At 45.3% G+C, this 18,981-nt stretch overlaps 2 protein-coding genes and 1 pseudogene across 2 annotated transcripts; 2 read left to right on the forward strand and 1 right to left on the reverse strand.

Annotated features, from left to right (window-relative positions):
- The first annotated feature begins 266 nt into the window (after nucleotides 1-266).
- On the forward strand, nucleotides 267-14,581 carry LOC130131375 (zinc finger protein 513). The gene is made up of 8 exons (XM_056301048.1): nucleotides 267-380; nucleotides 669-877; nucleotides 2,334-2,456; nucleotides 5,833-5,967; nucleotides 6,096-6,617; nucleotides 9,780-9,964; nucleotides 10,304-10,920; nucleotides 13,502-14,581. The coding sequence occupies exons 2-8, from the start codon at nucleotides 838-840 to the stop codon at nucleotides 13,557-13,559; spliced, it is 1,680 nt and encodes a 559-aa protein (XP_056157023.1). The 5' UTR covers nucleotides 267-380; nucleotides 669-837; the 3' UTR covers nucleotides 13,560-14,581.
- On the reverse strand, nucleotides 10,933-13,094 carry LOC130131377 (small ubiquitin-related modifier 1-like; annotated as a pseudogene).
- Nucleotides 14,582-14,729: 148 nt separating the features above from the next.
- plaat1l (phospholipase A and acyltransferase 1-like) lies at nucleotides 14,730-18,164 on the forward strand. Its single transcript, XM_056301049.1, has 5 exons — nucleotides 14,730-14,914; nucleotides 15,554-15,683; nucleotides 16,211-16,299; nucleotides 17,340-17,504; nucleotides 17,739-18,164. The coding sequence occupies exons 1-5, from the start codon at nucleotides 14,906-14,908 to the stop codon at nucleotides 17,802-17,804; spliced, it is 459 nt and encodes a 152-aa protein (XP_056157024.1). The 5' UTR covers nucleotides 14,730-14,905; the 3' UTR covers nucleotides 17,805-18,164.
- Nucleotides 18,165-18,981: the final 817 nt, after the last annotated feature.

Consider the following 18,981-nt stretch of genomic DNA (forward strand, 5'->3'; position numbering starts at 1 on the left):
TCAGAGGTCACTTAGATGAGTGATGAAACGTATCTGTCAATAAACGTTGTATTCAGATGAACTGATTCAACCTTTGATTTTCTTACCTGGATTATTGAACATGCATAAATACATTATATCGCAAGATATACGTCTCAAAAGGCAAAAGAAGCAATGACGTTGCTACATCAGTGGCGGGCAGCAACGCACAAAACCGTGCCTAGTCTGGCGGAAAGCAGAAGAATACTACATTACCCACAACTACGAGTCTTTCACTGACGTCACTCGAGGAAGTGTACGACTTGAACGCCAGTGGCGTGTGATCGGCAAATAAAGACGCTTTATAAGAAGATACTAAGTGTTTTCGACGCTTCGACAGTAATGCCGCCGCGATATTAAAGGTGGGTTTGACGGCATTTCGATATCAGAAACGAAGGTGACTGTAAAATTGAACCTCTGAAGTGGCATCTTTATCCTGAACGCTGGCATTGCTATAGCTAGCCATAACTAGCAAGATGGCTCCGTCTATTTACTGTGGGACAATAACAAAGAATGAATCGGTTTCAAGAGTAACAAACGCTCGACTTCATCCAAGGGGAATCCTTGATTATAGGTGATTCGATATTTATGTGATACCGTTCTTTTAGGCCTCACGTGATTGTATAGTATGTACTCGTTTACTGTTTCAGGCAGTAGTTGATTATGGCCCCGGCATGGTCCTGACCCCGCTGCTGCTAGTGTGTCCGCTGGAGGAAGAGGAAGAAGGGGATGATGACATGCGTTTAGAGAGCTGTCTGGCTGGCTGACGGACAAACCAGAAGATCCCCGATCACAAGGCCGACTAACAAAGAGACGAAGATGCCGAGAAGGAAACAATCAAATCCCCAACCGGTGAAATGTGAGTCCTTTCATCAAACGCGGCCGGTTAGCTGTTCGTTGTGAAACCAGGGATAACTTGTGCTGTTGGGATAAGAACTTGCTCGTCAGTGTTCCGTTTTTATCTTTAGTTGACTTTGAGGAAGTGGCTCCATTTCACCGTTTTATCCGTACAGAAATACTTTGTTTTTCCATTAGGTGTACTTTAACCGACTCTGCCTCCCCGTTCGTTTTAGTTTGACTCACTCCGATGACAAGCTCGGATATCAATGTTAGATTTATGCTGGATTTTTTTTTGGGCCATATTCATGCTGTGGACCGCTTCCTTGCTATCTCTGTGCGTGCACGTGTATGTACCCTCTACCCTGCTTTTTCTGTGTGTGTGTGTGTGTGTGTGTGTGTGTGTGTGTGTGTGTGTGTGTGTGTGTGTGTGAGAGAGAGAGACAGACAGACAGACAGACAGACAGACAGACAGACAGACAGACAGAGCAAGACATGATATGGGAGGCATATTATGTTGCTCTGTGAGTGCGCGGGCGTCTGTGTGTGTGTGTGTGTGTGTGTGTTATCTCATCCTGAATGTTCTAGCTCAGTTGGGCTTAACGTCCTCTCTTCCTCTTCTCTGCTTCCTGTCATTGCTTCCTCTATACAGGCTATGGCAGTCGCCCCATACCTGAACTTACTTCTTCCCTCTTTCCCTCCTTCCTTCCTTTTTTCCCCCTTTCATTGTTCTCCTGTTTCTCTTCTTGGAAGGGGTGAACCCTTCCAACTCTTTCTTTCTTATCATCTCCCTCTTCTCGTTTTGTTTCTCCAGTTTCTCTTGGTATCTCTTTCGCTCTCTTAGTTACGTATCATCCTTTCTTTCCCCTTCCTGGATTCTGAGCAGACTTGGCTTCCTCGCTTCTCCCCAGTCCTCACCCTGCTACTCTTCCTCCTCTGCACTTATCTCATCCTCACCGGCTTCCTTTACTCGCCTGCCAATGTCATCTCCTTTCTTTTCTCGTTCTCCCTGTTTCCCTTGATGCTCCTCCTGCTGCACTACCCCTTCATATTCTCTTCCTTCTTTTCTATGCAGGCCCTTCAGAGATCATTCACCCAGCATCACAACTTCTTACCCTTTGAATGTTTGTCGACAGAAATTGATCTAATGTGTTCACTTGAAATCCAGAGATTTGATTTTATGTACAAATTGAAAGAGCTTTTTTTACTTTCATTGTCCCACATAAACTGAATGTTGTATTTCAATATTTAAAAACATGACCAATGTCAAAATGGCTTTTAAACCTCACACCAGATGCTGTCAAAAGATGTAGTTTGTCAGGTGGCTCATGTAAATTTTCAACTGGAAATGATTTTCCTGTGATGAAATGAGCTGGTGTTCAACCAAAAAAAAAGTATGAAACCATAATTTTCTATAATCAGTAATGAAATTGTCCATGTTGCGCTGCTTCAAAGTGAAAGTGTGTTGTGTTGTGTAGTGGAGTCAGAGGACGGGGTGGTGGTGTGCGAACCGGGCTGCTTAGTCTTGGAGAGTGACTTCCTGCTGAGTGGAGAACTGGAGTTCGGAGACTCTGAGATCATGGGTCTGGACAGAGACACTGGTTAGTGCTGTTTACATACACTCATACATACATGTACACACTCACACACAATGTGCGTAGTTGCATGCAGCAACAGCCACAACCAAATGCTGGTAAATTGTGACTGGCTGGTAAGCTCAGTCTTCTTGACAACTAAGTGAATTTGCACCAGCACTTTCTTCATCTTGGTGGGATCCTCTACTCCTCTGCATAAAGTAGGGCCCTGGGGGGGCGTCTGGGTAGCGTAGCGGTCTATTCCGTTGCCTACCAACACGGGGATCACCTGTTCAAATCCCCATGTTACCTCCGGCTTGGTCGGGCATCTCTATAGACACAATTGGCCGTGTTTGCAGGTGGGAAGCCAGATGTGGGTATGTGTTGTGGTCGCTGCACTAGCACCTCCTCTGGTCAGTCTGGGCACCTGTATGGGGGGGAGGGGGAACTGGGGGGAGTGGTGTGATCCTCCCACACACTACATCCCCCCTGGCAAAACTCCTCACTGTCAGGTGAAAAGAAGCGGCTGGCAACTCCACATGTATCGGAGGAGGCATGTAGTAATCTGCAACCCTCCCCGGCTCGGCAGAGGGGGTGGAGCAGCGACCAGGATGGCTCGAAAGAGTGGGATAATCAGTCGGATACAACTGGGGAGGAAAAAAAAGGGGGGGGGTCTAAAAGAAAAAAGTAGGGCTCTGTAAAGTTCTGTTCAATTTTTTTGCCCCCATTTTTAGTTTTCTTTGTGTTATTTTTGTATTCAAATTTTTGTCTTTTTACCCATTTTTACAACAAGAATGTTTGTGTAGTCAACTACAGCAATAAAAACAAAAGCAAAATGGCCATGGTTTTTTTTTCTTCTGTGCTCCATGATGCTGGTTGCTTCAGCATTTTTTTCTCCATCCCATTGTTTCCCAACCAAGTCCTCATTTATCTCCTGTCCTGCAGATTTTCATTATAACCTTGCTTAGGAAGGGCTGCTTGTACTTATTCAGCCAATTAGCACTTAGGTATGTCAGATTTGGCACACCTTCCATAATTTAGTGCTATATAATATGATTAACAGTGTTAGTCGGACCCGGTTCAGGAGCCGCATGCGGCTATTTGATGACTACATTGTGACCCTTTTAAGTCTCCCATTTTGCATTTTCTAGTGCTTTTTAACCATATATTTAACCAGATATTGTGTGAGACACTTGCAGAAGTAACATTCTGCTGATGAATTTGTAGCTGACTAGACGCAGCAAGAAGGTCCTGGCTTTGAGCCCCGGGGTAGTCCAACCTTGGGGGTCGTCCTCTGTGTGGAGTTTGCATGTTCTCCCCGTGTCTGCGTGGGTTTCCTCCAGGTGCTCTGGTTTCCTCCCACAGTCCAAAGACATGTAGGTCAGGTGAATCGGCCATGTTAAATTGTCACTAGGTGTTAATGTGTGTGTGTGTGTGTGTGTGTGTGTGTGTGGGTGGGCCCTGTGATGGCCTGGTGGCCTGTCCAGGGTGTCTCCCCGCCTGCCACCCAATGACTGCTGGGATAGGCTTCAGCATCCCCGCGACCCTGAGAGCAGGATAAGTGGTTTGGATAATAGATGGATGCATAATATGATTTGTTGAGTAACTAAAAGTGAAGCTACCTTTGCAGGGTTGCAAAAAAAATCTGCAGGACTGCGGGTGTTTGAGAACTGGGTTGGGAAATGTTGCTCTGTCTAATAAAACAAACTTACGTGCCTTTACTGATGTGTGCTTTGATGCCTACTCGTATAAACAAAGACAGAGGCACGAAAGAGTTTTTGTGTGGAAGAGCAATGGATGGTCTGTATACAAATTACCTTAAATTATTAATAAGTTCACAAAATTTTCAATAACTTCCCACAAATCTCCAGAATCTGCACATTTCTATGTGTGAGCACCTGCTCAAAGAGTGGAGGTACAATGAGTCTACTGTTCTTGGATAAATGTAGTAATAATGATAAAGAAAATCTACATTTGTCACTCATTTGAGTTCCTGCCACTATAATCAAGACATTATTCAAATAAAATGGCTCCATTCCCAAGATATCACCAATGGGCGACTTGGAGATCAATGTTTTAACGTGTTTGTATTACTTGAATACGAACACCGTACACATTTGACTGCTTTTTTGTAATGCTGGTTAGACTAGATGTCCACACAACAAAACAAGTTTTGCACCGCACATTCAAAGGTGTCAGACCTGTACTATAACCTGTTCCAGTCTTAAAGAGTACTGCTTTTTAGATTTGTATTTATAGTGAAAAAGCAAGCTATATGGCTTCATTTCATTGACAGACAGTTGATCCCCAACTGAATCCCCCTTTCTTCTCTGAATCCCCTGCTCCCCCGTGCCCAACTTAGGGGCATTTTTCAGAGATGAGAGCAGCAGAGCACAGCTGGCACTCGGGGGTGATGTTACTCTTTCAGTGTTTTCTTAAAGAAGCAACGTCATAAAGTGGAACTGACGGCATGTTGTTTCATGTTGTTCAACCAACTGTTTAGCCAACCTAACCAAGCCCCAACGCCTTGCACAAACCGCACACCATGGAGCTAACAGCACGTTTATGAAAACTTTTCAGGCTTAGTCAGGATGGCACAATGGTTGGTTTGCCACAAATCTATTACTGGGTTGTGTTCAAAGTATTCCTGTGACTTTTCAAGGTGCACAATGTATATATCCTGCAAGATGTTACCCAGAGCTGATAGAACATCTTTTTGCACGAGCAAAGTCTTTTTTCCACTAATTACAAATGGTGGAGAAAATTTATAAAATGGTAATAGAAGAAAATCTACAGACATCACCTTTCAAACAGTTACGGCTTGCCCTTTTTTTCCCAATATCAAACTACCACACTCAACACAAAGTTATCCCAACTACCCATTTTGCTCCTTCAAAACCAGACCGACTCCAGAGCCATCCTATCCCTGCAACGGTGGGGGTGAGGCTTAAATTGGAGGGAGTCTTTCCACATTTGTAATTTTCTGATTCATATCTGGTTCCTTTAAATAGAGGAGTACAGTTTGCTGCTCAGGCTTGCCGTATAAACAAGTGTACAATGCAAAATCTTGTTCTTGGTCGCACCAAAAAAACATTCTAAGCTGACACTCAAAACTCGCTCTTGGGGGAAAATTTACCTAGTCACACAAATGAGGCTCCACCAGCTCTCAGGCATTATTTTGCCCACAAAATTATAGTCAGTAGTTCATCTCATACTATTTATTTTAACACAGCAGATGTGAAATCTAGATATTTTTGTCAAGCTAACAGGATTTAAGTTGGCTCAGAAATAAAAACAACTGACTTTTAATGTTTTCCTGATTGGTGTTGTATTCGCATCCCTGAAATTGTGTTTTTGATTGTCCTTTGGGTAGTTTTTTCATTGTCTCTCTGACCTCATCCAGGTATGACAGTCTTCTCTCTGAGTGTGGAGGACGACCCCTCGGCACCAGCAGAGTCTACTTTCCCAGCGTTTCTTTCCTGTAAGGGATGTGGCCAGCTTTTAGGAGACACCCCTTTAGGGGCGGGGCTAGATTTAGGTAGGTGCTACACCCTTTATTTCCCAAACCCAGTAAGGCCAACAATAAAAATTCAATCGTCTGTTGGATCAAATGGACAATGATTTAACTAGTTCTGCGCTAATAAATTCTATTACGTTTTGTTAAAGGGGCGGGGCTTGACCTAGAGGCGGGGCTTTATTGCCTGACGTGTGAGGAAGGCCTCCGGTCGAACGCTTGTCCAGGAGTGAACGATGCATTGCACGTAGAAGGGCCACACCTGGACGATCGGGCCGTTAACAGCCGCTCACACAGGAAGCGGAAGAGCGGCAGTGGCAGCGAGATGGGCGGGGCAGGCGAGTTGTCGCCGAAGTTGTACACGTGCTCACTGTGTACGTTTGTCTCGCGGTACTCCAACCATCTGAAACGCCACATGAGGACCCACGATGGTCAGAAGCCCTACTGCTGTCCCGTGTGCCCGTACGCCTCGGCGCAGCGCGTCAACCTACAGCGCCACGCCCGCACTCACACGGGGGAGAAACCGTACCAATGCCACCAGTGCAGCTATGCTTGCAGTTCGCTCGGTAACCTACGGAGGCACCAGCGCATGCACACCCAAGAGAGACCGCAGCGGAGGGAGAAGGAGAAGAGGCGAGGGAGGCGGAAAAAAACAGATGGAGAAATGGAGGAAGGTAAATGTGTGCTGAATTACACACACTAATGCACTATCACAGTCTGGGTGGGGAAGTTTTCGTTTTTCTTTTAATGGGTGTGTCCTTCCTTTATTAAAAGTAGAATGCACTCGAGATGGGGAAATTACCAAGAACAAAATTATAGTGAATTTTAACAGTGGTTGATAATTTTGCATAGAAAGCCAGTTAACTAGCGCACTGTACATACACAGACCCAACTCTAAAGTTAATGGTTTGGATCCCGTTATGTCGTCCCTTCTCTGTCACCCCTAACAACTTTACTCTCATTCTCCCCCTCAGAAAAAAAAAATGCCCCAAAAATATCTTAAAGAATGAACAAAGCAGTCTCTGAAATCTAAAAAAGTAAAAGAGGAATCAAATGACAACAAACTCCACAAAGACATCTGGTTAATAGAGTTCTACGCACAAGAGAAGGATGCTGAAAAGTGGATTAACAAGGTGCTTAGACTAACAAATGGGTGATGGAGGTGGATTTAAATAGTCCCGCTGGGGGAAAATAAAGCTGCAGGGCCGTGGTTCTCAACTCCGGTCTGTGGAGGCCATGGTGTAGCTGATTTTCCATTTTACCAGGTAGTTAATTGTGTTAACCTGGTGTCATGTATAAAAACTTCTCAATTAGTCGGCGGAACAGAAAACGAGCAGCTTCTTGTGTCCAAAGGACTGTAACTGAGGGCCACTACGGTAGAGTAAGTAAGTAGAACAGAAAAACACCGTTGTCTTTGTGTCTGAGAAGATGTATGAAAGCTGTCGTTCTTTGTGACCCTTCATGCGTGAATTTGTTGGGTTTTATTATTGGAAACAAAAACCAGAGCAGAAAAAAACCTCAAGTTGCAACGTCAAGAAACTGAAAGACCTAAGAAAAGAGGAAGAGGAATTCTTTTTGGTTCAGTGCTTGGTACACAGGTGAACCACCAAGCTGGAGCTTCTGAAGGGAGAGCTCCACACAACAGAGTTTTGTTGGAACAATTCACCAGTGAAATGACCTGAACTACAAGTGACCAGGAAGATAGACAAGTTTTAAGTTAGTTTAAGTTGAGAAGGACACTTTGGGAAAGGATATGATGCAAAGTACCCTTTTTTTTTTCTTTCTTTCTTTTTTATCTGAGTGTAAGCTTGTGTCCAAAATAGGTTGAAATACAATCTTTTTTGTCCCCAATACCAATATCTTTTTCAGATCCTCCTATATTCTACTTGAAACCCTTTTTAATCATTTCCTTTCTTTTGTAATATCAAAAATTACAGTATGAAATATAGCTGGTTAAATGCCTGTGAAGTTCTTGGACATGCCAGAGGTTTTACTTGGCTTCTTGGAATGTTTGAATAGAAATATAATTATATACAGTGTATATACACTACCGTTCAAAAGTTTGGGATCACCCAAACAATTTCGTGTTTTCCATGAAAAGTCACACTTATTCACCACCATATGTTGTGAAATGAATAGAAAATAGAGTCAAGACATTGACAAGGTTAGAAATAATGATTTTTATTTGAAATAAGATTTTTTTTACATCAAACTTTGCTTTCGTCAAAGAATCCTCCATTTGCAGCAATTACAGCATTGCAGACCTTTGGCATTCTAGCTGTTAATTTGTTGAGGTAATCTGGAGAAATTGCACCCCACGCTTCCAGAAGCAGCTCCCACAAGTTGGATTGGTTGGATGGGCACTTCTTTGAGCAGATTGAGTTTCTGGAGCATCACATTTGTGGGGTCAATTAAACGCTCAAAATGGCCAGAAAAAGAGAACTTTCATCTGAAACTCGACAGTCTATTCTTGTTCTTAGAAATGAAGGCTATTCCATGCGAGAAATTGCTAAGAAATTGAAGATTTCCTACACCGGTGTGTACTACTCCCTTCAGAGGACAGCACAAACAGGCTCTAACAGGTACTATTTAATGAAGATGCCAGTTGGGGACCTGTGAGGCGTCTGTTTCTCAAACTAGAGACTCTAATGTACTTATCTTCTTGCTCAGTTGTGCAACGTGGCCTCCCACTTCTTTTTCTACTCTGGTTAGAGCCTGTTTGTGCTGTCCTCTGAAGGGAGTAGTACACACCGGTGTAGGAAATCTTCAATTTCTTAGCAATTTCTCGCATGGAATAGACTTCATTTCTAAGAACAAGAATAGACTGTCGAGTTTCAGATGAAAGTTCTCTTTTTCTGGCCATTTTGAGCGTTTAATTGACCCCACAAATGTGATGCTCCAGAAACTCAATCTGCTCAAAGAAGTGCCCATCCAACCAATCCAACTTGTGGGAGCTGCTTCTGGAAGCGTGGGGTGCAATTTCTCCAGATTACCTCAACAAATTAACAGCTAGAATGCCAAAGGTCTGCAATGCTGTAATTGCTGCAAAGCGAGGATTCTTTGACGAAAGCAAAGTTTGATGTAAAAAAATCTTATTTCAAATACAAATCATTATTTCTAACCTTGTCAATGTCTTGACTCTATTTTCTATTCATTTCACAACATATGGTGGTGAATAAGTGTGGCTTTTCATGGAAAACACAAAATTGTTTGGGTGATCCCAAACTTTTGAACGGTAGTGTATATATATATATATACACACACACACACACACACACAATATATATACACAGTATATATACACAGTGTATATATATATATATATATATATATATATATATATATATATATATATATATAATATATATATATCGGGTGGCACAGTGACCCAGTGGTTAGCACTGTTGCCTCACAGTAAGAAGGTCCTGGGTTTGAACCCCAGGCCATCCCAGGTCCTTTCTGTGTGGAGTTTGCATGTTTTTACTGTGTCTGCGTGGGTTTCCTCCAGGTTCTCCGGTCTCCTCCCACCATCAAAAAGACATGCATGTTAGAGTTAATACTCCTGTCTGTGCCCCTGAGCAAGGCAGTGGAAAGAAGAACTGGAGTTGGTCCCCAGGCAGTGCAGCTGCCTTCCGCTCCTATACAATGGGATGGGTTAAATGCAGAAGACACATTTCATTGTAACCCACATTGCCAAAATAAAGTGGCTTTCTTCTTTCTTACTTTCTTCTTATATATGTGGACACATAGATAAAAATATAAAAAATATTTCATCTTTCCTGTTATCTCCCACACTCCTTCTTTATCTCATCTTCCCTCCTTCCCTTTTGATGCAGTGGTGTCAGACTTGACCCTGCGCGTGTCCCAGGACCTCCAGACACTAGGGGGCCTTGGCTCTCCGTCCGCCCCCCTTCCTGACCTCCTCTTCCCGCTGTGCTGCCATGTCTGCGGCCTCACCCTGGAGGAGGGTGACCTGGAGGTAGAGAAGGCAGAGGAAGATGGAGAAGGAGATGGAGGACAGGTGTGTGTATGTGTGTGGTTTAGTTGTCAACACTTTTCTGTGTCGTTTACAGCTGCCTTCGTTTTTGGCCCAGTCGGTGTTTTTGTATCCTTATTTTGTACATTGTGTTGGAAATAAGTGTGTACGGTATGAGTGTGTGCACTTTCAGTATGATTGTCTCAGAAGAGAAGTGAAATCTCTTATCTCTGTGGCTGTAATGCCACATGTGACTCATTAAATCACACAGGGAATTGATCACATGACTGTGGCCATGTGCAGTGCTCCATGGTTAAAAGGTCAAAACAGTTGAATGAATCTGTGATGGGATGTTTGTTTTGTTTTTGTTTTTTTTGGTTATAGATGTGCCAGCGATGCTCCATGGACCTACTCGCCAAAGATCCAGCCAGACCACCGTGCAGCCCGGAGCATTCCCCAGGAGCCAGGCGGGGTCGACGGGGAACCAAGCTGTACCGGTGCCCGCACTGCCCCTTCCTGTCCCACTACCCAAACCACCTGGCCCGCCACGCCCACACACACTCGGGGGAGAAGCCCCACCGCTGCCCCCACTGCCCGTACACCTCGGCGCACCTGGACAACCTCAAGCGGCACCTGCGCGTGCACACCGGCGAGAAGCCGTACAAGTGCCCGTCGTGCAGCTACGCCTGCGGGAACCTGGCCAACCTGCGGCGCCACGAGCGGATCCACTCGGGGGCGAAGCCCTACCATTGCGGCGTGTGCGGCTACTCCTGCAACCAGAGCATGAACCTGAAGCGGCACATGCTGCGGCACACGGGCGAGAAGCCGTACGCCTGCGCCGAGTGCAGCTACACCACGGGCCACTGGGACAACTACAAGCGGCACCAGAGGAAACACGGCCACAACACGGACAGCTGGGACAAGCACGCGCCGCTCAACGGCCACAGCTGGGGCAGAGACACTCAGGAGAGCCACAGTCAGGGACAGGGAGACGTCAAGGGGTGACGTGTGTGTGTGTGTGTGTGTGTGTGTGTGTGTGTATGTGCGCGCGCGTGTGCGTGTGTGTGTGTAAGAAAGAGAGTTAATACCTGCTATTGTTTGACAGGGTTCCTACTGTCTTGGGAAAACCTTGGAATTTTTATTTGATTGTTTTCCACGCCTGGGAAGAGGTAATACTGTGTGCATACTCGGTTTTTGAGAGAGGAAATTTGATTTTTTTTTCCTCTCCCTAATGGGTCATACCGTCGAGCTGTTTGGTAAAACTGGGCATCTTTTGAGTTAAAGAAAAAAAAAATTCAAAACTATTTCAAATGGCAAATTCCCTGATTGTAAAGATCTGAGACAGACCAAAAAGGTTTGAATCCCCCATCCAACTAATGTGAAGCATGGACACGTGCTTTAAGTACGGATGCTGGTTAACACTATGGAAACAGGATTTTTCCGGGAACTGTAAAACGATTTTAATTTGCTAAAATGTAGTGTGTGTGGGTGTGTGTGTGTGTTGTGTACACTGGTAATCTCCAGCCCATCCCGGGTGGGACCGAACTCAGGTGCCTTAGTGGCCAGGGACTCGTTGAATGACAAAATGCTGCACTGACTTAAACTACGGGCATTAAAAAAAAAAAAAGCATGCAGGTATGTGTGTGTGTGTGTGTGTGTGTGTGTGTGTGTGTGTGTGTGTGTGTGTGCGCATGTGTGTGTATGTTTGTTTGATTGATGGTGTGTGTGCAAGTGTGACCCGACCAGGAGAGAGTTTGTTGCACGGTTTGTTGATGACGTCACCTTTCAACTGCACAAGTGAACAAGCCATCTGGGCGTATGCAGGAACGAATCGTATTGCTTACAGAACACCAGAGAGAGAGAGAATGTCTGCATCTCCAACTTTCACGGTATCGTGCAGCAGCATTTACGAGGACGTGACGGCTGCCATGCCGTGAGGTCTGAGCCATGCTGTGTTACTTGTGCCGTATCACTGACCGGAGGAATTTACGGACAACAGACGGTCTTGCTCGGCTGTTCTTGCTCGGTTAAAGTCAGCGCGTTTCTTTGGCGAGAGACGTGTAAGCAGCTGCAGCAGGGGTGGCATTCATTTGACATAGCAAGTGTCGCGTCATTTCGGTGAGGGAGACTGTCCCGTTACTGGGAGATCACAAGTTCAATGATCACAAGGCCAATTCTGTGTGTCAACTCTTGACATTGTTGAAGTGTCCTTGAGCAAGACATCAAAGCCGTACCTGTTCATTCATTTCCCAGCAATGGTCTTTTTGGGGGGGGGGGGTCCCCCCTTTTCTCCCCAGTTGTACACAGCCAATTACCCCACTCTTCCAAGCCATCCCGGTCGCTGCTCCACCCCCTCTGCCGATCCGGGGAGGGCTGCAGGCTACCACATGCCTCCTCCGATACATGTGGAGTTGCCAGCCACTTCTTTTCACCTGACAGTGAGGAGTTTCACCAGGGGGACGCAGTGGCTGAAAGGATCAAGCTATTCTCCCCAGTTCCCCCTCCCCCCCCAAAACAGGCACCCCGACTGGCCAGAGGAGGCGCTAGTGCAGCGACCAGGACACATACCCACCTCCGGCTTCCCACCCGCAGATACGGACAACTGTGTCTGTAGGGACGCCCGACCAAGCCGGAGGTAACACGGGGATTCGAACCGGTGATCCCCGTGTTGGTAGGCAAGAGAATAGACCGCCACGCCACCCGGACGCTCAACATAGGCACTTTCAATCATTCCAAAGTCCACCAGTATGTTCTTGATAGACTTCAATCATATCCTCGTCCTCCAGTCCCAGATCTTCGGGGGTTCGGTCGTCTGCGGTTCTCGGGCCTTGGAAGAGAAACCTTGGCATGGTCATCTGGACTCGCTGACTCCGGCTGTAGGACTCCTTCAGCTTCTTCAGACGTTGTCATCTTCACTTTGAAGGGAATTTCGCTGTCGTCCTGAGGCCAATCACGTTCTGTTTCGCGTACCTCCCCCCCTTCTTACCGCCCCCATCTTGGCTGGGTGGCTTTGTCTCCACATCTGACATGATTTTCATCTGCGTTGGTGGAGATTTGTTCACAACGGGTGTAGCCGCAACCAGCTCGCTGGGCTTGTAGCTTGTTGTGAGAGTCCTGCATTCTCACAACAAGCCTCACTGAATGACAAATGCTGCACTGACTTAAACTACGGGCATTTAAAAAAAAAAAAGCATGCAGGTGTGTGTGTGTGTGTGTGTGGGTGTGTGATTGGTGGTGGTGGTGTGTGTGTGTGTGATTGGTGGTGGTGGTGTGTGTGTGTGTGTGTGTGTGTGTGTGTGTGTGTGTGCACGCAAGTGTGACCAACCAGGATACTCACTAAATGCAGTCCTCCAATCATGTTTGAACGAAAGCATTTTGCAGCCTATTTAAAATCAGCTGTGTGCTCGCTCTATGTGTGTGTGTTTGCCACACACAGGTTGTTTTTTTTTTTTGTAAGCTACCAGTCATGAAGCCAATCTGAAGAATTGAAGTGTATATTTTTTTTCCGACAGATCTATATTTTGTAAATGTGAGATTACGTGCATCACAGCTGATCCCGACGCTTTCTCCGTTTTCCTATAGGAACGCCAGACCCCACCGCCGTTTTGACACAGATGTCTCCTTTCACTGTCGAGGTTAGATTAAGCGGACACGGGAGGGATCCAGGAGGCACGGACCCGCGGATGAAAATATATTTTAGGGGGTAGGGTTACCACGCCAGTCTGAAATTGCACAAGAAGTCTAAAACTGTGGAAACAATCCAGTCACACAAACACAAGGATTGTGTTTGTGTGACTGGCCTTACGTTGGCATTGGGCCCACTGTCATTTTTACACACGTTTGTTGTTTGAAAATGTTTGGTCAAGCTTTATAATTGATGTGAATTCATGCAACAAGGTGGGGGTGTGGGTGGGGGCTTTGGGTCCAGGCAAAGAATGCCCAGACTGATGTATGGAAAACCTCTCTTGCAGCCTCGGTCGGGTCGAGGAGGGTGAATGATATTGGATTGAGCGTTTTCACAAAATGCCGAGACGACATATATGACTTTATAGGACATGTTGATGACGTTTGTGTGGTTTTTTTGTTTTTTTGTTTTTTTTTTAATTATACTGTCAGGTGGTGAGAAAGCCTGGGTTTGTCTTCGTTCTGCTGGTCTTTCTCCGAGTCGCCATCACACACTGTCTTCCTGTGTAACCTCCTTCACAGTGCCTTCATAGCTCTAATAAAAGAAGTTTTAGACGGTGAAGTCGGCCTGGCGTGGTGTCGGGTTTGTCAGGCTGTTGGGGGCTCAACGTCGGGGCACCGATGCTTCACACATGGCGTCCACTTCCTCTTTTGTTTCTGACTTAGGAAACACCTGCCGACAGGGAGCCAAAGTGCGCAATGCATTTTCACGGTACAGCTCACTTCGACAGCGTCGAGTCTCATTTAAGAAAAAATTCGAAGTATTCCCCCAGTTTCATTTCCAAACACCCCCTGCAGTGCAGTCCCGTCACAGGGACTCTACACCCCAGCATGTCAGTAGGCAGAACAGCAAAACAATGTGGCATCTTTTGTAAAAGCAAACCTGGATAATAACCTATACATGCATGCAATAACCTATGCATGTGTGCGATAACCTATACATGCATATAATAACCCATGCATGCAATAGCCTATACATTCATACAATAACCTGTACATGCATGCAATAGCCTATGCGTGTATACAATAACCTGTACATGTATACAATAACCTATACATGTATGTATACATGCACCCACGATTTCATGAACTCTTGATAGTTACATGTAAATATGAGAGATTGTGGTCCGTCAGTACTTGTGCAGTGAGATCCCTACATCAACACACCCCTTATGTAAAGTAGATATAGGGGTGTGTGTGTTTGTGTGTCTATGTTTGTGTGTGTGTTTCTTGAGAAGTTTGGGCACGGTGCAGACTCAACTCCGAAGGAACTGAACCGACGACAACTGTTTCTCTCAACCCATGGGTGCAGTAAGTACAACAAAAACAAAAAAAATGTTTATAACGTTAACCTCAACATCTACCAGTCACTAGTCCGTGTCGTTTTCTCTTGTCTCGCCTGTTGAGCGTTTATTGACGGGGTCTCGATGATGTGATGGTTATTCGTCTATGAATGAAAATCTCCCTTTTATCCGCAGGTTTAACTTCTACTGCATCTCTGGTCGCATAACTATTGACTCGGTGTCCAATATCGTATCAATATGTATTGCTTGTATCGGTATATGTTGAGTTTCAAAATGAGTGACGTCTGGTGTGGAAACAAAGCTTACTGATGTGTTATTGGGGTTTTCGTGCCCTTCACTTGCCCCAGATAGGGACATTTTAAAGGATTACTTGCTTTGTGTCCATCAAGTTGATAGAAACACACTTGAGTGGTTCTTGTGAAATGGGGGGGGGGGGTTGTGTGGTCAGAAGTGGGTGGAATGGGAAAGGCCCTGTCCACTTTCTGTCACCCGTCTGACCTTCTCTGACCCCCGCCCCCCACGCGACGAACTGCCTCCTCTAATGCTGAAAACATCAGCTAGATGGAAGTCATGTGTTTCAGGAAGAAAAAGCTCGGTGTGTTGCTTGATGCGTCAGCCTCACACTTTGTGTTGTTGTTTTTTGAAGAGAGATTCACGTCCCACGTTGTACCCGGGGGACATAGTGGAGTACCCCAGGAACAAATACTTCTCTCATTTTGGAGTTTACTATGGAGAGAGGGATGGGGTGTCCTATGTCGCCCACCTAACATGCAAAGGTATATCTGTCTGTCTGCCTGTCTGCCTGTCTCTCTGTCTGTCTGTCTGCCCATCTGTCTGTCTGCCTGTCTTGTCTGCCTGCCTGTCTGTCTTCCTGCCTGCCTGTCTTCCTGCCTGCCTGTCTTTCTGTCTCTGTCTGTCTTTCTTTCTGTCTGTCTGTCTGTCTGTCTGTTTTTCTGTCTGTCTGCCTGCCTGCCTTTCTGTCTACCTGTCTTTCGGTCCGTATGCCTGCCTGTCTGCCTGCCTGTCTTTCTGTCTGTCTGCTTGCTTGTCTGTTTGTCTGCCTTTCTTTCTGTCTGTCTGTCCAGAATAGGTAATCATGCAGTCATTCACACAGCATACAGGTAGTTGTGAAGTAAGTCTTTTACTACTGTGCTTAGCAGCTCCGCAGGCAGAGGGGAGCTAAGTATCAAATGCCTTGCTCACAGGCACACTGTATGTCTGTTTGCTTGTCTGTGTGTGCGTGTGTGTGTGTGTGTGTGTGTGTGTGTGTGTGTGTGCGCGCGCATGCGTGTGTGTGGGACAGATTCTGAGTCTAAGCTCATGCTCTTTGGTCGAGCCATGAAGTCAGAGGTCAGGTTGGATCCTGTGGAGTTGGTGGGGAAAAAATATAAGGTCACACACACACACACACACACACACACACACACACACACACACACACACACACACACACACAAGCCTCACACCACATACTCATATTGATATGAATATAATAGTCATATAATATTCATATATAAATATAATATGAACAAATACATATACTATAACAACCCGAACACACACACTACACACTAACACACTGTATATACTGATTGACGGCCCTGCTCCCACACAAGCAGTGCTATAGTCACACTGACGTGGCTATAGTCACACTGACGTGACCATAGACAGAGAGGGGCTGGACTGAGCATCAGATACGCATCAGCACTTCAGCCCAACACAATCATTTACATCAGCAGAGTGCCCCTGCTGACAAGCTACACACACACACACAAACACACACACACACACACACACACACACACACACACACACACACACACACACACACACACACACACACACACACACACACACGTCTGCTTAGTTTGGCTCATGTCCATCAGATTTTGATCAGTTTAGATGTATTTGCTCATTGTGAAAGTTGCCTGACGTTCAGCAGGAGAAATAAAAGTGTGTGACAGCGATTACCGGACTTATGTTGAGGCTGTAAAAGCTTCACATTCGTGTTGTCTGAAAAAAACAACAGTAAAACGGTGTTTTTAAGATAAAACGCAAGGTCAGTTTCCACCTACGACCTCGAACGTTTCATGAGGAAATTTCAAAACTTCGATGGTTAAATTAGTTCTGGAAACTATGTTGAAATATGGAATCTGGCTCTTCCCTGCAGACCTTACGAGTCTTTCGCTAATTATGCTATACTTAAAGACTTCTGGAAATAATGAGTGAAATAAAATTGGACACACACACTGTAAAATACATTACTTGAAGTGCAGTAGCTCCTCTTGGCTGGCTTGCAGAGAATCCAGCCATTGGATATTTTTGCCAAAATGTCTTGCAGCTCTCTAGGAATCCCTGCTGTCGGTCACTGTGTGCCACTTTTTACAAAGTATAACAGCTAACTTTATATAGATGTGGTTTCATCACTGCAGGTCAACAACATGCTGGAAGGTGTGTTCCCGGCCAGGGACTTCCACAGTGTGGTGAAGATGTCCATAGATGACATGTTGGGCCGGGAGGTCACCTTCGATATCTTATTCCACAACAGCGAGCACCAGGCCACGCTCTTCAGATACGGCGTCAAGAAATCTCAACAGGTGTGTGTGTGTGTGTGTGTGTGTGTGTGTGTGTGTGTGTGTGTGTGTGTGTGTGTGTGTGTGTGTGTGTGTGAAGTAGTGAGAAATACAGAAAGAGAGTGGGACTGAGGGAGGAAAAATAAAGGAAGAGTTACAAGTCTGTGTTTCTATGTCTGTCTATTTACATCTGTCTTTCCCTCTATTTGTCTGCCTGTCCGTCTTATCTCCTGATCCCTCTTTCTCTGTATGCTGCAGATAGAGGAGATTTACGAACACATCATGCCAGCATGGAAGAAATTGTTCAAGAAGAATCTTCTCTGAAGTTGCCCCCTGTACCAAGGCATCAATTATTTACTAACCACCCTCCACCCACACCATCCTACAACCGCCCCACACCACCATCATTGGGTGTCAAGATAAAACGCTTTAAAAATGTAATCCATCCTCATCATTATCACCACCGGCCTTTGAGAGTGTAGATCAGCTTCTGAACCACTAGAGGGCAGCCTTATGCTACCGAGCTACTGACCGTAGTTAAAACGTGTAAAGAATTAGTGTAAAAAACATGTTTCGAGGTCAGATTAAATAAAGGTGTAGTTTTATTACTACGTAGTTGAAAATGTATTTTAGGCAATACATTTAAATGTATTTTTCGCCAATAAACAAGCATTTATCTGTCAATGGTATGTGTTGAAATGGCTTAATGGTCTCTCAGTTTATGAAACACACTCAGCCGCCAGGGAAGAGGAAAAGAGGAAGGCCAAAGAGGTTTATGGATGTGGTGAGAGAGGACATGCAAGTGGACGGTGTTACAGAGGAAGATGCAGAGGACAGGAAGAAATGGAAACGGATGAACCGCTGTGGCGACCGAAAGTCGCAGTAGTAGTTGACTCAGCCGCAATTTCATTTGACGCCCTCAGACAAACAGAAAATGCTTCTTTAAATTGCATTCACAAGGATTTTTACAAATATGCTGTATTTTCTGGAGATACCATCGTTCTGTGTGTTTATAATCAAAAGTGATGCTGGGTATATCGGGAGTAGGATGCTGACTGTGGAGCTGCCAGAGAAGAGGAAAAGAGGAAGGCCAAAGAGGAAGTTTATGGATGTGGTGAGAGAGGACATGCAGGTGGTTTGTGTGACAGAGGAGGGAGGATGCAGAGGACAGGAAGAAATGGAAACAGATGATGCGCTGTGGCGACCCCCAACGGGAGCAGCTGACAGTAGCAGTCGATGCAATGTGACGATAATCAAAAGTGGCTAAAAGTGAAGCAGCAATTTCGGAATTAAGTTCATTTGTGGCGCTTTTGAATTCATAAAGAAAAACGGTGATAATCAACCACTGCAAATAGTCCTATTGACAAATCATCATGCTCGCACCCAAGCTCTATTCCATTTCTATTCTGTTGTCGATTATATATTGAAACACATTGTCCAGGTTTGTGATTTTGTGCAGTCAGGGAAAAAAAATTACGCCATAGTTTTTGTTGTCGAGTTA

This window comes from Lampris incognitus, chromosome 21, assembly GCF_029633865.1.
Source record: "Lampris incognitus isolate fLamInc1 chromosome 21, fLamInc1.hap2, whole genome shotgun sequence".
Lineage (NCBI taxonomy): Eukaryota > Metazoa > Chordata > Actinopteri > Lampriformes > Lampridae > Lampris > Lampris incognitus.